This window comes from Crinia signifera, chromosome 7 (assembly GCF_055691185.1).
Source record: "Crinia signifera chromosome 7, ASM5569118v1, whole genome shotgun sequence".
Lineage (NCBI taxonomy): Eukaryota > Metazoa > Chordata > Amphibia > Anura > Myobatrachidae > Crinia > Crinia signifera.
In genome coordinates this window covers 180,257,128-180,279,115 of record NC_139223.1, presented here as the reverse complement: position 1 = coordinate 180,279,115, position 21,988 = coordinate 180,257,128, and the positions used below count along the sequence as shown (strand labels likewise).

Genomic DNA, 21,988 nt, shown 5'->3' with positions numbered 1-21,988 from the left:
TTTAAATGGAACTTGAATAGATAAGAGTTATATGTGAGTCACTGAAAGCCGCTGCTCGAGTTGGTTAAAAAGAAATTAGCATAATGAGTGTAGGGGCTAGGCAGGTGACGGGTGTAAGGCAGCGCTCATAGAGGGGCTAATACTGACGTCAGGAATCAGGCAGCTAATATAACTAGAATATGAGGGGATCAGGCAGAGGAGGACAGCCGGGGAAAGAGCCCCCTACCAAGGAAACTGTGAGTATGAGGCCAGCTTTTACTAGCTGTGTATATGGCAGGGTTACCGTAATGTCATTATTGGTAGTACAGTATTATGTGGCTATTACTAGCTGTGTATATGGCAGGGTTACCATAATGTCATTATTGGTAGTACAGTAATATGTGGCTATTACTAGCTGTGTATATGGCAGGGTTACAGTAATGTCATTATTGGTAGTACAGTAATATGTGGCTTTTACTAGCTGTGTATATGGCAGAGTTACCGTAATGTCATTATTGGTAGTACAGTAATATGTGGCTATTACTAGCTGTGTATATGGCAGGGTTACAGTAATGTCATTATTGGTAGTACAGTAATATGTGGCTATTACTAGCTGTGTATATGGCAGGGTTACAGTAATGTCATTATTGGTAGTACAGTAACATGTGGCTATTACTAGCTGTGTATATGGCAGGGTTACCGTAATGTCATTATTGGTAGTACAGTAATATGTGGCTATTACTAGCTGTGTATATTGCAGGATACAGTAATGTCAGCATTGGTAGTACAGTAATATGTGGCTATTACTAGCTGTGTATATGGCTGTTACTAGCTGTGTATATGGCAGGGTTACAGTAACGTCATTATTGGTAGTACAGTAATATGTGGATATTACAGGTTGAGTATCCCTTATCCGAATATCCGTTATCCGAATTATTGTGAAAACCATACATTCCAGAAAGTGGAAAAATAAATGTGTTTTTTTTGCTAAAAACTAACTGGGGACATCTATAACAGCACTACTGAGGACAAGATATGTAATTGGCACTAAATATATACAAGAAAATAATTGCTTGGCATTCAAAGTCAGTGCCTGAGATAGTACACTAATTTTGTATCATGTTTTAAAACCTTGTTTATATGACTATTACTAGCTGTGTATATGGCAGGGTTACAGTAATGTCATTATTGGTAGTACAGTAATATGTGGCTATTAATAACTGTGTATATGGCAGGGTTCCCTTAATGTCATTATTGGTAGTACAGTAATATGTGGCTATTACTAGCTGTGTATATGGCAGGGTTACAGTACTGTTATTATTGGTAGTACAGTACCAATAAGGTAATAAGCTGCAGATAGGGTTAGGCTACAGATAGGGTTAGGTAGAGGCTGCAGATAGGGTTAAGCTGCAGATAGGATTAGGGTTAGGCTGCAGATAGGGTTAGGTGTAGGCTGCAGATAGTTTTAGGTGTAGGCTACAGATAGGGATAGGCTACAGATAGGGTTAGGTATAGGCTACAGATCGGGATAGGCTGTAGATAGGGTTAGTCTGCAGATAGGGTTAGGATTAGGCTACAGATAGGGATAGGCTGCAGATAAGGTTAGGTGTAGGCTGCAGATAGGGTTAGGTGTAGGCTGCAGATAGGGTTAGTGTTAGGCTGCAGACAGTGTTAGGGTTAGTCTGCAGATAGGGTTAGGTGTAGACTGCAGATAGGGTTAGGTGTAGGCTGCAGATAGGGTTAGTGTTAGGCTGCAGATAGGGTTAGGTGTAGGCTGCAGATAGGGTTAGGTGTAGGCTGCAGATAGGGTTAGTGTTAGGCTGCAGACAGTGTTAGGGTTAGTCTGCAGATAGGGTTAGGTGTAGGCTGCAGATAGAGTTAGTGTTAGACTGCATACAGTGTCAGGGTTAGTCTGCAGATAGGGTAAGTGTTAGGCTGCAGACAGTGTTAGTGTTAGTCTGCAGATACGGTTAGGTGTAGGCTGCAGGTAGGGTTAGTGTTAGGCTGCAGATATGGTTAGTGTTAGGCTGCAGATAGGGTTAGGTGTAGGCTGCAGATAATGTTAGTGTTAGGCTGCAGACACCGTTAGGGATAGTCTGCAGATAGGGTTAGGTGAAGGCTGTGGATAGGATTAGGCTGCGTTTTAGGGTTAGTCTGCAAATAGGGTTAGGGTTCATCTCTAGATAGGGTTAGTGTTAGGCTGCAGACAGTGTTAGGGTTAGTCTGCAGATAGGGTTAGGTGCAGGCTGCAGATAGGGTTAGGTGTAGGCTGCAGATAGGGTTAGGTGTAGGCTGCAGATAGTTTTAGGCTGCAGATAAGGTTAGGCTGCGATTTAGGGTTAGTCTGCAGATAGGGTTAGGGTTCGTTTCTAGATAGGGTTAGGATTAGGCTGCAGATAGGGTTAGGCTGCAGATAAGGTTAGGTGTAGGCTGCAGATAGGATTAGGTCTAGGCTGCAGATAGGGTTAGTGGTAGGCTGCAGATAGGGTTAGTGTTAGGCTGCAGATAGGGTTAGTGTTAGGCTGCAGATAGGGTTAGGTGTAGGCTGCAGATAGGGTTAATGTTAGGCAGCGTTAGGGTTAGTCTACAGATAGGGTTAGGTGTAGGCTGCAGATAGTTTTAGGCTGCAGATAGGGTTAGGGTTCATCTCTAGATAGGGTTATTGTTAGGCTGTAGATAGTTTTAGGCTGCAGATAGGGTTAGTGTTAGGCTGCAGACAGGGTTAGTGTTAGGCTGCAGATAGGGTTAGGTGTAGGCTGCAGATAGGGTTAGTGTTAGGCTGCAGACAGCGTTAGGGTTAGTCTACAGATAGGGTTAGGTGTAGGCTGCAGATAGTTTTAGGCTGCAGATAGGGTTAGGGTTCATCTCTAGATAGGGTTATTGTTAGGCTGTAGATAGGTTTAGGTTGCAGATAGGGTTAGTGTTAGGCTGCAGACAGGGTTAGGTTGCAGTTACATTCCTCACAAAAATCTGTCCCCATCACGCAAAGGCTTACCCATGCCCAAAAAGGAACATGGCTTCATGGGAATGACACAATTGTGAGCCACCCCACCTTTTTGTCACAATGGGGGCATGCCCAGCACTCCCTCTCCCCCGGTGAACAAGCGCTGTGCATACAGTATGTGCGTAGTATCTATTCACCAATGCTCTGCAGGAAGGTAGATAGGGTCTTCCTACTGCCTCCACCACCGCCACAGGCCACTGTGGCCCAGGGGTAGGACAGCGGGACAGTCCCAACAAAAACAAAACTTTCCTGCGAAAATTGGGACCGTTGGAGGATATACAGTTAGGGTTAGGGTGTGATTAGAACTAGGCTGCTGTTATGGTTAAACTGTATTTATGGATGCTACAATCAAGGTCAGGGTTAGGTTTCAGTTAGGGTTAGGGTTAGTTGAAAGGTTAATGCAAAAAAAAAAAAACCAACGAACTGCCGACAAGCCAACTGTCAACATTCACTGTTCCCATTTTTGCAATGTCGACATTATGCCAGTGTTGAAATGTCAACATGTTGTCCATGTAGGCATTCTGAATGAATACAATGGGTGACATTTAATAGGGTGCGATTTTTTAATTTTGGCGATTTTTTTCACAACAATGGCCGAATTTGCACTGTTTTCCTAAATCGCCAACTTAATGGGATGCGAATTGCGGCAAAAATCACAATTTTTGCCGTGAAATCGCACATTCAGAAGTGTCGATTTCTCAATTCACATGGTGTGCGAATTTGGAAATCGCCCAAAAAAAATGTCTAAAAATCGGCAAAAAAAAAATAGACCAGGTTCTGACTGGCGACTTTGACAGAACCATGCACAGATCATTGAGATCTGTGTATGGATTTGTGTTAAAATATGTGTAAAAGTAAAAATAAAATAAAAAAATGGTGTGGGGTCCCCCCTCCTGAGCATAACCAGCCCCGGGCTCATTGAGCAGGACCTGGTTCCAAAAATATGGAGGACAAAAAGCGTAGGGGTCCCCCGGATTTCTGAAACCAGCCCCGTACTCTTGGACCGGTCCTGGTTCCAAAAATCTGGGGGACAAAAAATCTGGGGGTCCCCCGTATTTTGAAACCAGCACCGGGCTCCAACAGCCTGTGGTGTCATGCCACAGCCGGGGGACACTTTTTACATAAGGTCAGCCTTGGATGGGGTACCCGGAGGAGTGGGGACCCCCCCCCCCCCCAATAAAGGGGTCCCCCACCCAGGCTTCACCCATCCAGGGCTGAAGCACGGGGCTGAAACCGGCGTCCATGTCCGTGGACGCCGGCTTGATAGTGTTAAATCTCACATACGTAAAATTGCTTTATACAGGTGAACTACAAGTGCTAACAGACCTCCCCCACATGCTGGGACTTGGAGAACCACAAGTCCCAGCATGCGGGGCATTAATGAGCCCGCTGGGACTTATAGTCCACCTGTAAAAAGAATGTTAAAAGAACACACACACAGAGAAGTATAACTTTATTTCACACACAAACACACACCTCACTTTTACACCAACATACTTTCCATTCCAGGATCCAGCGCTGCCTCCCTGCTCCACAGCCAGCTCACCCTGCACTGACGCCCGGTGCAGCCATCACCTTCTGTAGTGCTGTCGGCCAATCAGGACTGAGCTATGCGTCTCCACGGAGACGCATCGGCCAATCAAGCTCTCAGCCTCTGCAGCGCTACAGAAGGTGACAGTGCTAAAGAAGATGTTATCTGCGCAGGAGAAAGCCGGCTCATCCTGCTGTCAGTGCAGGGTGAGCTGGCTCTGGAGAAGGAAGTCCAGCGCTGGACCCTGGTGCGGTAAGTATGTTGGAGTAAAAGTGAGGTGTGTTTGTGGGTGTAATAAAGTTATACTTTTCTGTGTGTGTGTCTCTTTTATTTTAACATTCTTTTTACAGGTGGAGTACAAGTCTTAGCGGGGCCCATTAATGCCACGCATGCTGAGACTTGTGGTTCTCCAAGTCCCAGCAAGTGGGGGAGGTCTGCTGGTACTTGTAGTTCACCTGCAATGTTAGGAATGACTGATTTAACCCTATCAGGCAGACGTCCACAGCCCACGGACGCCGGTGACAGCCGCGGGCTTCAGTCCTGGATGGGTGAAGCCTGGGGGGGGACCCCTTTATTGGGAGGGTCCCCACTCCTCCAGGTACCTCGTCCAAGGCTGACCAGTCACGGTGCTCATGTTTCGACCGGGGGACCTTGTGTAAAAATTGTCCCCCGGCTGTGGCATGACACCGCGGGCTGTTGGAGCCCGGTGCTGGTTTCAAAATACGGGGGACCCCCAGAATTTTTGTCCCCCGTATTTTTGGAACCAGGACTGGTCCAAGAGTCTGGGGCTGGTTTCAGAAATACGAGGGACCCCTACGCTTTTTGTCCCCTGTATTTTTGGAACCAGGTCCTGCTCATGGTTATGCTCAGGAGGGGGGACCCCACAACATTTAAAAAAAAAATTAACACAAATTCGCACATTTCCTCAAATTCGCACATTTTCATGCCTAAAAATGGCACATTTTCTTGACTAAAAATTTCACATTATCGCACTTATTCGCACTAATCGGCCGGAATACGCACCTTATTAAATAGGCAAATTCGCAGCAAAAAATTTGATTTAAAAAAGTGCTATAATGGGCGAATTTGAAAATGACCAAAAATCGCATTCTATTAAATATCACCCAAAAAAAGTCTTAATTGTCACTGTTTTATTAAATGTATTGTATTGTATGAAGAAATTGTGATGCTAAGATTCTAGGTACAGCAGCCTTAGTTATAGTGGAAAGGTGAGTGGAGAAGGGCATAGGCCAGACCTAATAGTTACAGTATAAGCTAACTGTGATGCTACTATTCTCACTGTGGTCACAACCAATAACTAGGGAGGGAAACTGGCAACTTTCAAAATGTAAGACCAAGAACAAAAATTAACATGCGATTTGGTCCCGATTTTACCTGATTCACATGAATCGGGCAGTGAAATTGGGCCAAATCGCATGTCCTGACACCCGGTCCGACCCGATGCGCGCTCCCATGCGCCTGTAGGAGATGGCGCCTGTAGGAGATAGACCACATCTGTTAGAATTTGCAAGATCCGAGCACTGCAGCCTTGAATCACCATTGGCGGGATTTGCATACGATGCGATCCGCAGGGAAGTGCCACCATGAAACTACACAAGTACCATGACTTATAACTATGTCACCTGCAGGACCGGACAACAGAGCTGTGTATACACCACATAAGGATTCCTGCTAGCTCTCACCCTCTGCTTCCCTTACAGGCTGCCGGATGTCCTGCTGCACTTTACCTGCAGTCAGTTGGGACAAGGAACGTAGAATGAAACTGGTGTGTGGCTCTATATCCTGCTTGATGCTGCTGCTGTGCTTGGCCATACCGGAGACCCAAAGCAGAGTGCTGCAACCTTCCCTAGACATTAGAAGTGAGTATCTTACACATATGGATATGTTCCCAGTGGGATCCACTAGGGGGAGCTATATCACATGCTGCACTGTCCTATTTCAGAGCTGCTTGAAGGGAAACTATCTGCATGGCTCGGTGTGCTCGACATTATTCGAGCACGATGCCTCGCTCGCCCAGCACACCATTACACTCTTCCTCCACAACATAGCGCATGGTAGGGAATGAAACCCCGCCTGTTGGCACACAAAAACATGGAAAAACTGAAGTCAACCTTTTGACTGTCAACCTTCCCATTGTGGATCTAATGCTTGTGTCGACCTAGCGTTATTATACATGCCGACCATTCCATCTGTCACGTGTAACTAGATTCTGTTTTTTTTTTAACTGTCTTCAGGTTTGTTCCCTAAAATGGCGTCGGCAGCACATAGGAGAAGCGGTATGTATGTGTGTACACACTGCACCTTACTCACATGCATCCATACGTAGCTGCACTCTGCTATATGTGAGGTAGATCTATGAAGCAGTGATAAGGGAGAAGTGAGCCAGAGGAGAAGTGGCCCATGGCAACCAATCAGCACTGGAGTAACATCTATCATTTGCATAATATAAAATAAAACAGAGCAGCTGATTGGTTGCCATGGGCCACTTCTCCTCTGGTTCACTTCTCCTCCCTTATTTCTGCTTCATACATCTACCCCAGTGTTAAACAGGTGACAGCCGTCATATACAGAGCCAGATTAAGGTCTAAATGGGCCTGGAGCTGAAAATTATCGAGGGCCTATTATGCACAATAATAGGGGTTGTGGCCGGCACCTAATAATGTGGGGGTGTGACCAGTGTTCTGGTTGGCCAGTCTGCTCATGAGTTTGTGTCTATTTGTGTAAATACTTTCAACTAACTATATATGCCTGGAAAAGACAGGGGCTGGCATAAGAAAAATGCAGGGAGATATATTGGCGGGTGCCCTCCAAATGTACACCCGTGGGACGCCAATGTCCTAAGATACTTGTGGGGTGAGGCGGCACTGTACTTGCCTCTTACACATTATCATACCTCCCAACTTCTGTGTTGGTGAAATAGGGACAAAAAGGGGGCGATGCGTATGCAAATGAGGGTGTGGTTTATGCTAATTAGCCACGACCTCATTTTCATACGAGAATAGACGCTGTGCGCGTGCGCACAGCGTCTATTCTATTAGATTGGGGGGTCTCCCAACTGCCACCCCTCGCAGCGGGACAATGCCTGCCGCGGGTGGGACAGCGGGACAGGACCCGAAAATCGGGACTGTCCCGCTGTAATCGTGACAGTTGGGAGGTATGCAATATGCCACATGGATTGAGCCAAAATTCACACTATGGCACACAGATTGAGTCAAAATTCACATTTTGACACATGGATTGAGCCAAAATACACACTACAGCAGGGCTGGGCAACACCGGCCCTCCAGATGTTAATGAACTACACATCCCAGGATGCCTTGCATCAGTTTCAGCATGGCCACATAGCAAACCTAATGCAAAGCATCTTGGGATGTGTAGTTCATTAACATCTGGAGGGCCGGCGTTGCCCAGCCCTGCACTACAGTATACTAAACAAATTGAGCAATAATGCACAATATTCTTCATAAACAGGGGCATTGTGAGCCAAAGGCGCACATCAAAAATTTACACCCAATGCCCATTACATGTTAAGCCACACACCATAATGTCCATTACGTATTATGCCAAACACCATTATGTCTATTAAAAATTATGCTACATAAGTGCTGCTGACCTACATGCTCGTTGCCAGGGATTTCATGCTCATTGTCAGGGATTATATGCTCATTGCCAACTCGCGGTAACTGGGGGACAGCCGCCAAGCATAAATGACAGCCGGACAGAGGCCCTTATTCTGAATCGTGCGGTACGGCCCGCGTGCGGCCGTACCGCCGATGTTTTCAGTCTGCACATGCGCAGAGGTCAATCTGCGCATGTGCAGCCCAATTCGCCGCAGACGTAGTTCGTCCGCCGCAAAGGGGGCGTATAGGGGCGTGAGGGGCTTCATACCCTCATTTCCCTATGCATACGCCCCGCGTTTCATGGGCGTTCCCATGCAAACGCGGGGCGTATGCATGCTAATGAGGGTATGACGCCAGTGATGGGGGCGGGAAGCTGACGTCGCCGGATGTCAGCTCTCAGCCCCCATACAAGCTATCACACGGACGATTGTCCGTGTGGTCTCAGCTTGCGGGACCTGGTGGGGCGTGCGGCCCTGCCTTCGATGGTCGCCGACCATCGAATGCAGGGGGCAGCTCCCACCATGGTGGAGGCGTACGCCCCACCATTTTCTTGCGGATCGCCAGCCGTCCGTGTACGGACGGCCGTGGCGATCCGTATCGTGGGCGGGGATTGGTTTGTGCGGCCGGAGCACCGTGTGCGGCTCCGGCCGCACAGATCTGAATAAGGGCCAGAGAGAGAGAGGCTTCCCAGCTGTATTCAGAGCACTGCAGGTCCCGGCTAAGGTATTAACCAGCAAATACAGGGATTTACCAGGGAATATGGACCCAGGATCATGCAGGGACATTCCCGGGTTGACCCCTTTTACACCATCCTAGCCCCTGCATTTTCTGGTGTGAGGGGGAGAGAAAAGCACCCCCTCCTTTAATCAACCAGCTATATCTTTGGAACCAACTGACCCATTTACATGAGACCAGTATCATATTGAAAAACTTTTGAGTGGGCTTCGAATGAATGAACAGCCAGGAATTACATTTCAGAAATGAATCAGTTTTGGTTTACCAGCAATATCTCTGGAAAAAAAATTAACCCATATGGACCAGCCAGGTATCAGATTGAAGACCCAGCGACTTGGGTTCAACTGAGATCAAACTCGAGCTTCTGTGATGCCGGAGGGGAACTGGCAGCCGTTGGAACCGGGCGGGGAGTCGGAGTTAGCGGGTCCCATGTTATCCAATGGGGAAAACGTTCCAGGTTTGCCTGGCGGTATCTCCGGATCCCGGGGGGCTAGCGATGCAGGGCTGGTCTAGTTGGAAAGCCCTGGCCCTCAGCTACAAAATGGGCCTGGAGAGTGGGCCTGGAGCTGTAGCTCCATCAGACCCATTGTTAATCCGGCCCTGGTCATATATAGGTCAGGGTCGCCTACCCTCCCGGAATGGCCAGGAGTCTCCCGAAAATCGTGTCCCCCTCCCGGCGCCCCGGAAAGGTGGGCAACCCTCCCGGATTCAGGGGGACCCCCAATGCGCCCCCCGATCGCGGCATTTAAATGCAGCAATCTGCGGGTCTCAGGGGGAGGGGGTGGAGCTAAAATGTCACAATCGCGTCATTTTAGCATCGTCCCCTCAGCGGAGATCCGTGAACTAGGCTATTTTACATCCTGGTGTGGGACTTAATGATGTCACGTTCAAACCCCGCCCCCCGATCGGCTGTTGAAAGTCGGCAACCCTGATATAGGTATGACACTGTGATCTAGAAGGGCTGGAACCTGGGGTTTCCTGGATAAGGAATGTCTCTGGAATCTGGAGCAGTGCCTAAAATATGCTACATTACATTCATAACAGGACTGCATGGGTTGGGATCATTTGGTCTACAGCATGATGGTCGACAGTCATTAGGTCGACATGGAAAAAGGTCGACATGGTTCTAGGTTGAAAGGTCATTAGTTAGACAGGTCGTTAGTTTGACAGGTCATTAGTTCGACAATGTCTAGGTCGACAGTCAAAAGGTCGACATGGGGTTTTCCACTGTTTTTTTGTCCTGAATGTCAACACAGTCGACATGGACACAGTTTCAAGTGCACCGCATCCCCTCGCATCGCTAGCAATGCATCGGGCACGGTGCCTCGCTGCTCTCGGCACACTATTTTATTCTCCCACCATGCCCTAGTGGCATGAAATACCACCTGTCGGCACATGTCGGCTAAAAAAACTGTGTAAAACCCTATGTCGACCTTTTGACCTAGACATTGTCAAACTAATGACCTGTCGAACTAATGACCTTTCGACCTAGAACCATGTCGACCTAGACCCATGTTGACCTTTTCCCATGTCGACCTGATGTTGTCAACCTAATTCTGTAGCCCAAATGACCGTATCCCAACTGCACACCCTAATTATGTGTGGAACTATCATGCAGAGACTTGTAATTCCACACATAAAACACAGCAAACGGGTCCTTTGGGGGAGGGACAGGGGTGGGGATAGCCAGTGTTATGGAAATGCTGGCACCTCCTCCTGCATTTGCATTGCTAAGGATCACATATGGCAAGCTGCTGCCAGCTGCTTATCACATTCGTTCCTTACTGAATCAGGCCCCAGAACTATTCAATGCGTTTCATTGACCATCGACTTCTTCAGCAATATTCCCTCTGCAAATATATATGTTACTACCCGGGTCACTATTTTTGTTCTTTTTCTTACTGTAATGTTATGTTTTGTCTTCCTGTACTGTTCCTTTGTACGGCGCTGCGAAACACTTGTGGAGCATTATAAATAAAATAATAATAATAATTGCATCCTTTTTATCATAAACAAGTACATAATTGGACATCTATATTTAAGTTTAAATCATCGTTTTCTACCTTCCTGCCTTCTGCAGGAGACTCCCTGAAATAGCAGCAATCTCCCTCTTTCCCTCACTAGTCTAGCAATCTCCCTCATGTCGCCCAGCCCACATTACACTGTTACATCATAGTTACCTCCCCCCCTGCATTCTGCAGGAGACTCCCTGACATAGCAGCAATCTCCCTCTCTCCCTCATTAGTCTAGCAATCTCCCTCATGTCACCCAGCCCACATTACACTGTTACATCATAGTTACCTCCCCTCCTGCATTCTGCAGGAGACTCCCTGACATAGCAGCAATCTCCCTCTCTCCCTCATTAGTCTAGCAATCTCCCTCATGTCACCTAGCCCACATTACACTGTTACATCATAGTTACCTCCCCCCCTGCATTCTGCAGGAGACTCCCTGACATAGCAGCAATCTCCCTCTCTCCCTCATTAGTCTAGCAATCTCCCTCATGTCACCCAGCCCACATTACACTGTTACATCATAGTTACCTCCCCTCCTGCATTCTGCAGGAGACTCCCTGAAATAACAGCAATCTCCCTCTCTCCCTCATTAGTCTAGCAATCTCCCTAATGTCACCTAGCCCACATTACACTGTTACATTTTTTTGGAAAAAAGGAATGAGAGACAGATACATTTACATTGAATCATCAGTACAATTTCCCAGCACTTTACCAAGTATAGTAGCTCTTACTAACTGCTTTGGGGTCATCTACATTTGGATATAAGTCATTTTAAAGGATTCCTCACAGATGTAGCAGTATACACCCACGCTTCTAGGTGCCACGTTCACAATCTCTTTTCACATTCTCTCCATGTATGGAACTAGACACGCCCTTTGGGTGGAGCATGACACGTCCCCTCAATGGGCGCTTTGCAAAATTCTACTACCAACTATAATCTCCCTGAAACTAGTTTTCAAAAGTAGGCAAGTATGGTTTAAGTTTTATTTTTCTAGAACTGATTACAGGAGATCATTTGGTCCCTTTATAAACAGAGATTTAGGCACTGTAAAGGAATGTACCAACCAATCAACTCCCAACTGTCACTTTTCAAACCTACAGGGCAGTTAGGGGTTGGCTGGTACTTTATCTCTCCCCAGTTTATGAAGGCTTGCCCTATGGAGTGTTCTACCACACAGGAGAGAGCAGCAGAGATATGAATAATCCAATACGTATATAAGCCAGTAATAACAGCACATATATTATGTATAACATGTGTAAGAGCATTAAGTGCTGTGTTTTTGGCTGGCATTTATCTCCTGCTCTTCCTGCCTCTTATTAACCCTTCAGTCCCCATTAACCTATTCTATAAATATAATATGTGAAGGTTCTCTCGGTGTATTCATGTTCCACATTTTGATCCATCTTCTGTTCTCCTTTATCACAGATCCAGACATAGATCCATCATGGTATACCGGCCGTGGCATCCGCCCGGTGGGTCGCTTCGGTAGGAGGGGCACCGCCTGGGGAGACGCCCAGAACACCATGTACAGACCCTTGGGGCAGACATGTGTCCCTATAGACAGCTTTGAGATAAATGGTGACAACTAAAACCAAATTCAGTGCGCGGAGGTGTCCAATCAACTTTTAACTGTGTGCGGTATAAAGGGGGCGGGCAGCCCCGTATCCGTGTCATTACCGGTACGGCGCCTCTAGCAGAGTGCATGCACGTTATAGAATTAGCAACAGATCTCCATGACATTGGGAACTTCACATATTCTGGGATTTCACGTAAAACAATAACCATTTTATCCAAATTCTATTGGTTACTTTTATGAAAACCGGTCCACAGAGATAATGGATGTAACCCATAGCAACCCATGAGACCTGTCCATCATTTTCTAACCTGTGTTACAAAACTATGTGTTGTATTCTTTAATTATAACCATATGCTTATACTGGGGCATAAAATGCGGGTCACAAGTGCACCTAGCCAGTACTGAGATATGAATGTTGGCATATGTACTGTATGTAATAAACCATCAACCTTTTTAAATGTCTGTTCTTTTTCTTCCATTCATCCCACCACTTGTAAAAATGGAAGCACTACGTTTTGTCCTCGGAATATTTTATACCAACTGAAATAATAAACACATGACTGTAAAAACTGATTTCTGTAATGTCAATTTCTGATGGGTTTTAGTTACAGGCAGGGGTTAAAGTGCGGGGGACCATTTTAATCTCCACTTTGGACCTACACTGTAACATACCTTCCATCTCTCCCACTAATGCGGGAACTTCACGGTTTTTGGGGACATTCCCGCATCCCTCCCGTGGCAGGCAGTGTCCTGCTGGGGGGCAGTTTTGAGTCCGTCCGTCCCCCCAATCTGACAGAATAGACACTGTGTGCATGCACTATTCAGAGGCGCAGTGGACGAAAACGGGGCCCTCATTAGCATATGCTGCACCACAATATGCATAAGCCACACCCCCTTTCCGGTCCCTTCTCTCAATATGGAAAAGTTGGGCGGTATGCAGTAATTCTCACAGAAAAGCATTCTAGTTTGCAGGGGGATGCCAAAAACCCTACCACTGGCCCTGTCTGCCTAATGAGGGTAGGGGAGGGGGGTAAATAGGTGGCATAGAGAAATGAGTTCCCCCTTCTCTGCATGACCAATTTAAGCCCTAGTTCTGGGACAAAGAAGTGTGTCTGTCCCAGTATTCCATAGTAAAATCTGCTTTAGGTGTAATCTGTTGCCGGATCTACTTCCATGTCTTTCTATAATTAGGCTGGGGATAGGAGGAATAGGACAGCAATCAGTGAGAATTACAGGCTGAACAGAACCATCAAATATTCATGTGCATTAAGTGTCAATCAAATAAAACAAGACAGTAGAGGATGCATTTGTATGCACCCCTCTCTGTCTGCCCCCCCCCCCCCCCTCTTTAGAATATAAGCTCCCACTAGCAGTGACCCCGCCGCAGTGAAGCCCCGGTGGTGGGGCTTTGTTGCATATGAAAATGCGCTAAAACCCAGAAAACTGGGTTGTTATGTCATTTTTTGTTTGGAGCATCTCGTCCCTAGGCCCTTATTCAGGTCTGATCACATTACAAATTTGTTCCCAACATGGGCAAAACCATGTGCACTGCAGGTGGGGCAGAGTTTGTGTGAGTTATTATGTTTTTGTGCAGGGTAAATACTGGCTGAATTATTTTTACACTGCAATTTAGATTTCAGTATCAACACACCCCACCCAAATTTAATTCTTTCTGCACATGTTACATCTGCCCCACCTGCAGTGCACATGGTTTTGCCCATTTTGAGCCGCGATCAGATCTGAATAAGGGTTATATTCCGCAGCAGAGAATATTTGAACTTTCATATCAGTCCCTGCCCCAGTGGAGCTTACAATCTATGGGGTAGTTATATAATTCAGTGATAAGGGAGGAGAAGTGATAAAGTGCCTGGTACTTTATCACCGGCCAATCAGCTTCTGACTGTTAAGTTACAGGCTGGGTTTAAAAAGGGACAGTTTTTAGCTGACTGGCCGGGGGTGCCGGACGCGTTCCCAACAGTTGGGATCCCTACAGTCATTTACCCGACGTTGGGATCCCAACTGTCAAAATGCCGACAGCCGGGTGCCTGACGGCCACCCGCTATTTTCCCATGTGGGGGTCCAAGACCCCCATAGAGGGAGAATAGAATAGGTGGCGAGTGTAGTGAGCCACCGTGCCCGCAGCGTGGCGAGCGCAGCAGGCCCGCAAGGGGCCTTTTGCGCTCGCCATGCTGTCTGAGTCCAGACAGTCGGAATCCCGACTGTCGAAGTCCCATACCACACCCCAGGCACTTTATCACTTCTCCTCCCTTATCACTGAATCATACATCTGCCCCAATATTCCCTACCACATGTACACACACAGACATTCTATGGTTAATTTGTTTGGAGCCAATTAACCTACCAGTATATTTTGGGAACGTGGGAGCAAACCGGAGACAACCCACGCAAGCACCGGGAGTATATACAAACTCCACACAGTTAGGGCCACTGTCAGAATGAACCCATGACCTCAGTGCTGTGATGCAGTAATGCTAACCATTACACCATCCGTGCTGCCCCATATATATAACACATGGTGGGGATAGAACCCATGACCTCAGCGCTGTGATGCAGTAATGCTAACCATTACACCGTCCGTACTGTCCCGTATATATAACACATGGTGGGGATAGAACCCATGACCTCAGCACTGTGAGGCAGTAATGCTAACCATTACACCATCCGTACTGCCCCGTATATATAATACATGGTGGGGATAGAACCCATGACCTCAGCGCTGTGAGGCAGTATAACCATTACACCATCCGTACTGCCCCGTATATATAACACATGGTGGGGATAGAACCCATGACCTCAGCGCTGTGAGGCAGTAATATAACCATTACACCATCCGTACTGCCCGTATATATAACACATGGTGGGAATAGAACCCATGACCTCAGTGCTGTGAGGCAGTAATGCTAACCATTACACCATCCGTACTGCCCGTATATATAACACATGGTGGGGATAGAACCCATGACCTCAGCGCTGTGAGGTAGTATAACCATTACACCATCCGTACTGCCCGTATATATAACACATGGTGGGAATAGAACCCATGACCTCAGTGCTGTGAGGCAGTAATGTTAACCATTACACCATCCGTACTGCCCTGTATATATAACACATGGTGGGGATAGAACCCATGACCTCAGTGCTGTGAGGCAGTATAACCATTACACCATCCGTACTGCCTGTATATATATAACACATGGTGGGAATAGAACCCATGACCTCAGTGCTGTGAGGCAGTAATGCTAACCATTACACCATCCGTACTGCCCGTATATATAACACATGGTGGGGATAGAACCCATGACCTCAGCGCTGTGAGGCAGTATAACCATTACACCATCCGTACTGCCCGTATATATAACACATGGTGGGAATAGAACCCATGACCTCAGTGCTGTGAGGCAGTAATGTTAACCATTACACCATCCGTACTGCCCTGTATATATAACACATGGTGGGAATAGAACCCATGACCTCAGTGCTGTGAGGCAGTAATGTAACCATTACACCGTCTGTACTGCCCCGTATATATAACACATGGTGGGGATAGAACCCATGACCTCAGCGCTGTGAGGCAGTATAACCATTACACCATCCGTACTGCCCCGTATATATAACACATGGTGGGGATAGAACCCATGACCTCAGCGCTGAGAGGCAGTAATGCTATAACCATTACACCATCCGTACTGCCCCGTATATATAACACATGGTGGGAATAGAACCCATGACCTCAGTCTGTGAGGCAGTAATGTAACCATTACACCGTCCGTACTGCCCCGTATATATAACACATGGTGGGGATAGAACCCATGACCTCAGCGCTGTGAGGCAGTAATGCTAACCATTACACCATCCGTACTGCCCCGTATAAATAACACATGGTGGGGATAGAACCCATGACCTCAGCGCTGTGAGGCAGTAATGCTAACCATTACACCATCCGTACTGCCCCGTATATATAACACATGGTGGGATAGAACCCATGACCTCAGTGCTGTGAGGCAGTAATGTAACCATTACACCATCCGTACTGCCCCGTATATATAACACATGGTGGGATAGAACCCATGATCTCAGCGCTGTGAGGCAGTAATGCTAACCATTACACCATCCGTACTGCCCCGTATATATAACACATGGTGGGATAGAACCCATGACCTCAGTGCTGTGAGGCAGTAATGTAACCATTACACCGTCCGTACTGCCCCGTATATATAACACATGGTGGGGATAGAACCCATGTCCTCAGTGCTGTGAGGCAGTAATGCTAACCATTACACCATCCGTACTGCCCTGTATATATAACACATGGTGGGGATAGAACACATGACCTCAGCGCTGTGAGGCAGTAATGTAACCATTACATCATCCGTACTGCCCCGTATATATAACACATGGTGGGGATAGAACCCATGACCTCAGTGCTGTGAGGCAGTAATGCTAACCATTACACCATCCGTACTGCCCCCGTATATATAACACATGGTGGGGATAGAACCCATGACCTCAGCGCTGTGAGGCAGTAATGCTATAACCATTACACCATCTGTACTGCCCCGCATATATAACACATGGTGGGGATAGAACCCATGACCTCAGTGCTGTGAGGCCGTAATATAACCATTACACCGTCCGTACTGCCCCGTATATATATATAACACATGGTGGGGATAGAACACATGGTGGGGATAGAACCCATGACCTTAGTGCTGTGAGGCAGTATAACCATTACACCATCCGTACTGCCCGTATATATAACACATGGTGGGAATAGAACCCATGACCTCAGCGCTGTGAGGCAGTATAACCATTACACCATCCGTACTGCCCGTATATATAACACATGGTGGGAATAGAACCCATGACCTCAGCGTTGTGAGGCAGTAATATAACCATTACACCATCCGTACTGCCCTGTATATATAACACATGGTGGGGATAGAACCCATGACCTCAGTGCTGTGAGGCAGTAATATAACCATTACACCATCCGTACTGCCCTGTATATATAACACATGGTGGGAATAGAACCCATGACCTCAGTGCTGTGAGGCAGTAATATAACCATTACACCATCCGTACTGCCCTGTATATATAACACATGGTGGGGATAGAACCCATGACCTCAGTGCTGTGAGGCAGTGATGTAACCATTACACCATCCGTACTGCCCTGTATATATAACACATGGTGGGGATAGAACCCATGACCTCAGTGCTGTGAGGCGGTAATGCTAACCATTACACCGTCTGTACTGCCCTGTATATATAACACATGGTGGGGATAGAACCCATGACCTCAGCGCTGTGAGGCAGTAATGCTAACCATTACACCATCCGTACTGCCCCGTATATATAACACATGGTGGGGATAGAACCCATGACCTCAGCGCTGTGAGGCAGTAATGCTAACCATTACACTAGCCGTACTGCCCCGTATATATAACACATGGTGGGGCAGTAATGTAACCATTACACCATCCGTACTGCCCCGTATATATAACACATGGTGGGGATAGAACCCATGTCCTCAGTGCTGTGAGGCAGTAATGCTATAACCATTACACCATCGGTACTACCCCGTATATATAACACATGGTGGGGATAGAACCCATGTCCTCAGTGCTGTGAGGCACATACTGGAGTTGAGAAATGCATTGTGCAGCCATACTGTATACAGAATAACAGATACAGACATAGATGAGGTCATTAGAGAGAGGGAGTGGAGAGGGGGCTTAGGAGGGCGGGTGAGCCTTTGCAGAGGTTAATTAGCACTGCTGGGGTCTGTTGTGCCACAGAGCATGCATGGAATGGGATCATATGGTTAGACATAGATCGACATACTGCAAGGTCAACATGGGTCTAGGTCGACATGGGACAAGGTCGACAGGTGATAAGGTCGACACAAGCATTAGGTTGCCAGTCAAAAGGTCGACATGGGTTTTTCACTGTATTTTGACCCAAATGTCGACACAGTCGACATGGACACAGGGATGAGTTCACCGCGTCCCCTCGCATGTCCTGCTGCGCTCACCATGCTTCTTTAGTTTATTCTCCCACCACACCCTAGTGGATGGTGGGGAATGAAATATCGCATGTCGACACATGTCAGCTCAAAAAACTGTGAAAAACCTTATGTCGACCTTTTATTTAATATGCACTACTCTCATTAGATATGCACTGGGACGGAGGCAATTCCAACCACCCCCCCCCCCCCCCCCCACTGAGGCATCCTATAATCCCCCCCCCCCCACATACACACACACACACACCTGGGCAGCGCAGGGAAGGGATCCGGGCAGCAGAGTCAGCGCTGGCAGGCAGCCTCTCTCCCCCTGAGGCATCCTCTCTCCTCCCCCCTCCACTGACGTCCTATAATTCCCCCCCCCCCCCCCCCCCCTACCTGGGCAGGGCAGGGAAGGGATCCGGGCAGCAGGGTCAGGTCGGCAGCGCTGATGGGCAGTGTATGTGAGATCAGCGGCGGGGTCCCTGCGGCGGCTGGGGACTAGGTATAGGGGATGGGGGGTTGGGGGGACCTGCTTAGACCCGGTATAAGACAAGGTAATATGTGCGGTGTGAAAGGGGTATAAAACCTGCTTTGACCCGTTTTAGTAAGCGGTTTGAATACTGGGTCTAAGCAGGTTTTGCAGTGTGAAAGCAGCATTATTGTACCAAAAAAGTGAAATTACTGTCTATATTTATTTATTATTCCCAGTTTCTTCTATAGCGCAGCATATTCCGTTGCGCTTTACAATAGGAGACATTGGGCCTTATTCTGGTTGGAGCGGCCGGGCCGTACGCGTACGTCCCGGGATTTTTTATGATCTGCGCATGCGTACATTCGCCAATGCGCAGGCGCGACCACTCACCAACGCTTACGGACGGGTCTCTACGTGCGAAAAAACCTGTACGCGAGTGTACGGTATTGGGAGCGGCATAGGGGCGTGAAGAGGGGAGCGGCCGAAATAATGAGGGAAAATGGGCGTAAATATGGGCGTACACGGGGGTGTGCACCAAAAATGAGCGGTGCTACTACCGCACGATCGACTAAGGCACCGTTCATTTCGGACACAAAACAGGCGGCCGCCAACCGCCAGCTCAAACCACCCCTACAGATACCGCATGCCAGCGTGCGCCTGAGTTTGCTAATTAACGCTGATTCCTACTCAAACACATACACCTGAATGTAATAAGCAATGCTGCAGTCTATTAAGTCCAAACCATGATTTCACTACCTGCAAGCCACACACAGCACTCAAACACATTGGAAGCTTATCTTTCTATACTTCTCGACATTTAAAGGTTTGTTTAATTTAAGGTAAGAATCTTTTGAAGACCTGCTTATATATGCTAAGGTAGCTATTTGCTAAACAGTTAGACACATTCACTACGTGCTTTCATCGACTTTACACAGTAGCACACTCAATCTACACAAGTCGACATGTGTCAACGTGTTCACTCTAATACAAACATAGGTTTTGTATTTAGGATACAATAACATAAACCACATCTAACACCTACAAAGGATGTTTCAGCAATGTTTTAAGCCCATGACCACTATTTTGCACACAATCTTTGTATAGTACCCAAAATACAGAACTCTACCACTATCTCATCTGCTATGAATTGGATTTTACTACACTCTGGATGTAAGATGCCACCAATAACATTATTGCACTCACATCTCTCTAACAAAGGACTCCTACATCTGCTTATGATACTGTCAAATCATATATATGTAAAAACTTATACATGTTTGTTCACAAGCAATTTTATCATGTTTGGCCCATTCACACATCTTTTTTTAGGGAGGACACATATGCATTCCTACACAAATGTACCTTTTGACCATTGTTTGTCTGCCTCACCCACTCCATGAGGAAAGCATTGTTCTGGACCTGCTTTTACCTACTACTGTAGGAGCTACCTCACCTGCACACAAACTGCTTTCTCACCTATTAAGTTGCTCTGCACATGTGCTGACACAAACTAATTAGCAGGGAAAAGTTGGATAGGAACATGGGAATGGCCATGGAGAGGGTTACACATGGGAAACTTCGACCACACTTCAACAAATGTTCAAAAATACCCTGGTCAGTAAGTACACATAAATCTAGTATTTGTTTCACACAAGAAATTACACATACAACAATTTGGATTTAATTGGTAAAAGAAATTTATTTGCTGTTCAGCATCACAGCTTAAAGTGTGAACACTTTAATGTCAGAAATCAAATAAACAAATCAAATAGACACAAAAATAAAAAAACAGCCAGAACAAGAGGTTGCATATCTCCAAACATGTGTTACCCTGCAAATGCAATGGTGAAAGAAATGGGGACACCAGAATACATACTGCAACAACCAGGGTGAATACTAAGCAAGATACACACCACCAAAAATTTATCCTGCATTTGTAGAGGTCAAAATAAGAACTTTAATGCCCATGGCACGCAAATGGATAGATGGCCAACTCAGGAAGTGGATGTCCAGTGCAATTTAAACATTTGGGGTCCAACCACAGAGGAAGTGAACCAGGTCTCATTATTTGGGCCCTTTTTTCCCCCTTTTAGATGGGGCCTTGGGGACAGGGGCCTTTGGCTCAGCTGGCTTGCGGCGTCTTCCCCTAGTGGCCACAGGAGGGTCAGCAGAGGTGGAAGGTTGGGGAGCAGCTTGGGGTGGGCCAGCAGATGGGGGATTGTCCCTTAGGGACCTGGCGGTGGTCAGCTGCTCCGCAAGAAGTTCATTCTGGCGGCTGAGGTGTTGGCCAATGCTTAGCATGCCAGCCGCCAGAGTGTCATTAATGTGGTTCAAGGCCTCACACTGCAGCCTGTTTGTGGCCTTCCACTCCGCCAGAAATTCCGCCACCTGCTGTTGACGGATCGCAGCATCCACCCCTTGCTGCTCGATCCTCTCCAGCATCACCAACACGCTCTCATCCCATGTCTCCTGTGGCTGGGGCTGGGGGTGTCTTCTTGGTGGAGGCTGGACCACTCGCTCCACCTGTGGCTCTGCAGAGGAAGATGCTGCCGGTACATCCTGGGTTTCTGCTTCTGCTAGGATAATAATTGAAAAAAATGTCACCATCACATACGCACAAAAAAATCTCTTTCAAAATACAATGCATTACTGTGACTTACCATCAAAAGCAGCATCAAAGACCTCCGCCGGGAGCTCACTGTCCATATTGGAGATCCCCCTGACCTCGCCCACATCAATCACGTCCAAGGCGTCCTGCTCCAGGGGGGTATACTCCAAAGTATCGGGCATAGGACCTCTCCCGGTGGACATGCTGTGGTTGTACCGGTCAGTCATCTTCCTCTTCATTGCCGTTTTGAAGTCAGTCCACCTACAAGTTTAAAAATACAAATATCACCATGAGATATGTGCACCACTGTGCTACGTGTAGGGTTACCACCTAGTCCCTTTAATTCCGGACACATGTTACTTACACAGGTTCTGTGGCAGTTTAAAATTAGGTGAAGTG

The 21,988-nt window shown here is 47.1% G+C and overlaps 1 protein-coding gene across 1 annotated transcript; it reads left to right on the top strand.

Moving 5' to 3' along the window:
- The first annotated feature begins 130 nt into the window (after window positions 1–130).
- PRLH (prolactin releasing hormone) lies at window positions 131–13,055 on the top strand. The gene is made up of 4 exons (XM_083154534.1): window positions 131–236; window positions 6,236–6,394; window positions 6,770–6,811; window positions 12,332–13,055. The coding sequence occupies exons 2-4, from the start codon at window positions 6,244–6,246 to the stop codon at window positions 12,493–12,495; spliced, it is 357 nt and encodes a 118-aa protein (XP_083010660.1). The 5' UTR covers window positions 131–236; window positions 6,236–6,243; the 3' UTR covers window positions 12,496–13,055.
- Window positions 13,056–21,988: the final 8,933 nt, after the last annotated feature.

Bases quoted from the DNA above. Each gene is read 5' to 3' on its own strand.
- PRLH (XM_083154534.1), top strand. From the start codon at position 6,244: ATGTCCTGCTGCACTTTACCTGCAGTCAGTTGGGACAAGGAACGTAGA. The intron at 6,395-6,769 runs GTGAGTATCTTA...AACTGTCTTCAG, and splicing joins ACCTTCCCTAGACATTAGAA to GTTTGTTCCCTAAAATGGCG. The intron at 6,812-12,331 runs GTATGTATGTGT...CCTTTATCACAG, and splicing joins GGCAGCACATAGGAGAAGCG to ATCCAGACATAGATCCATCA.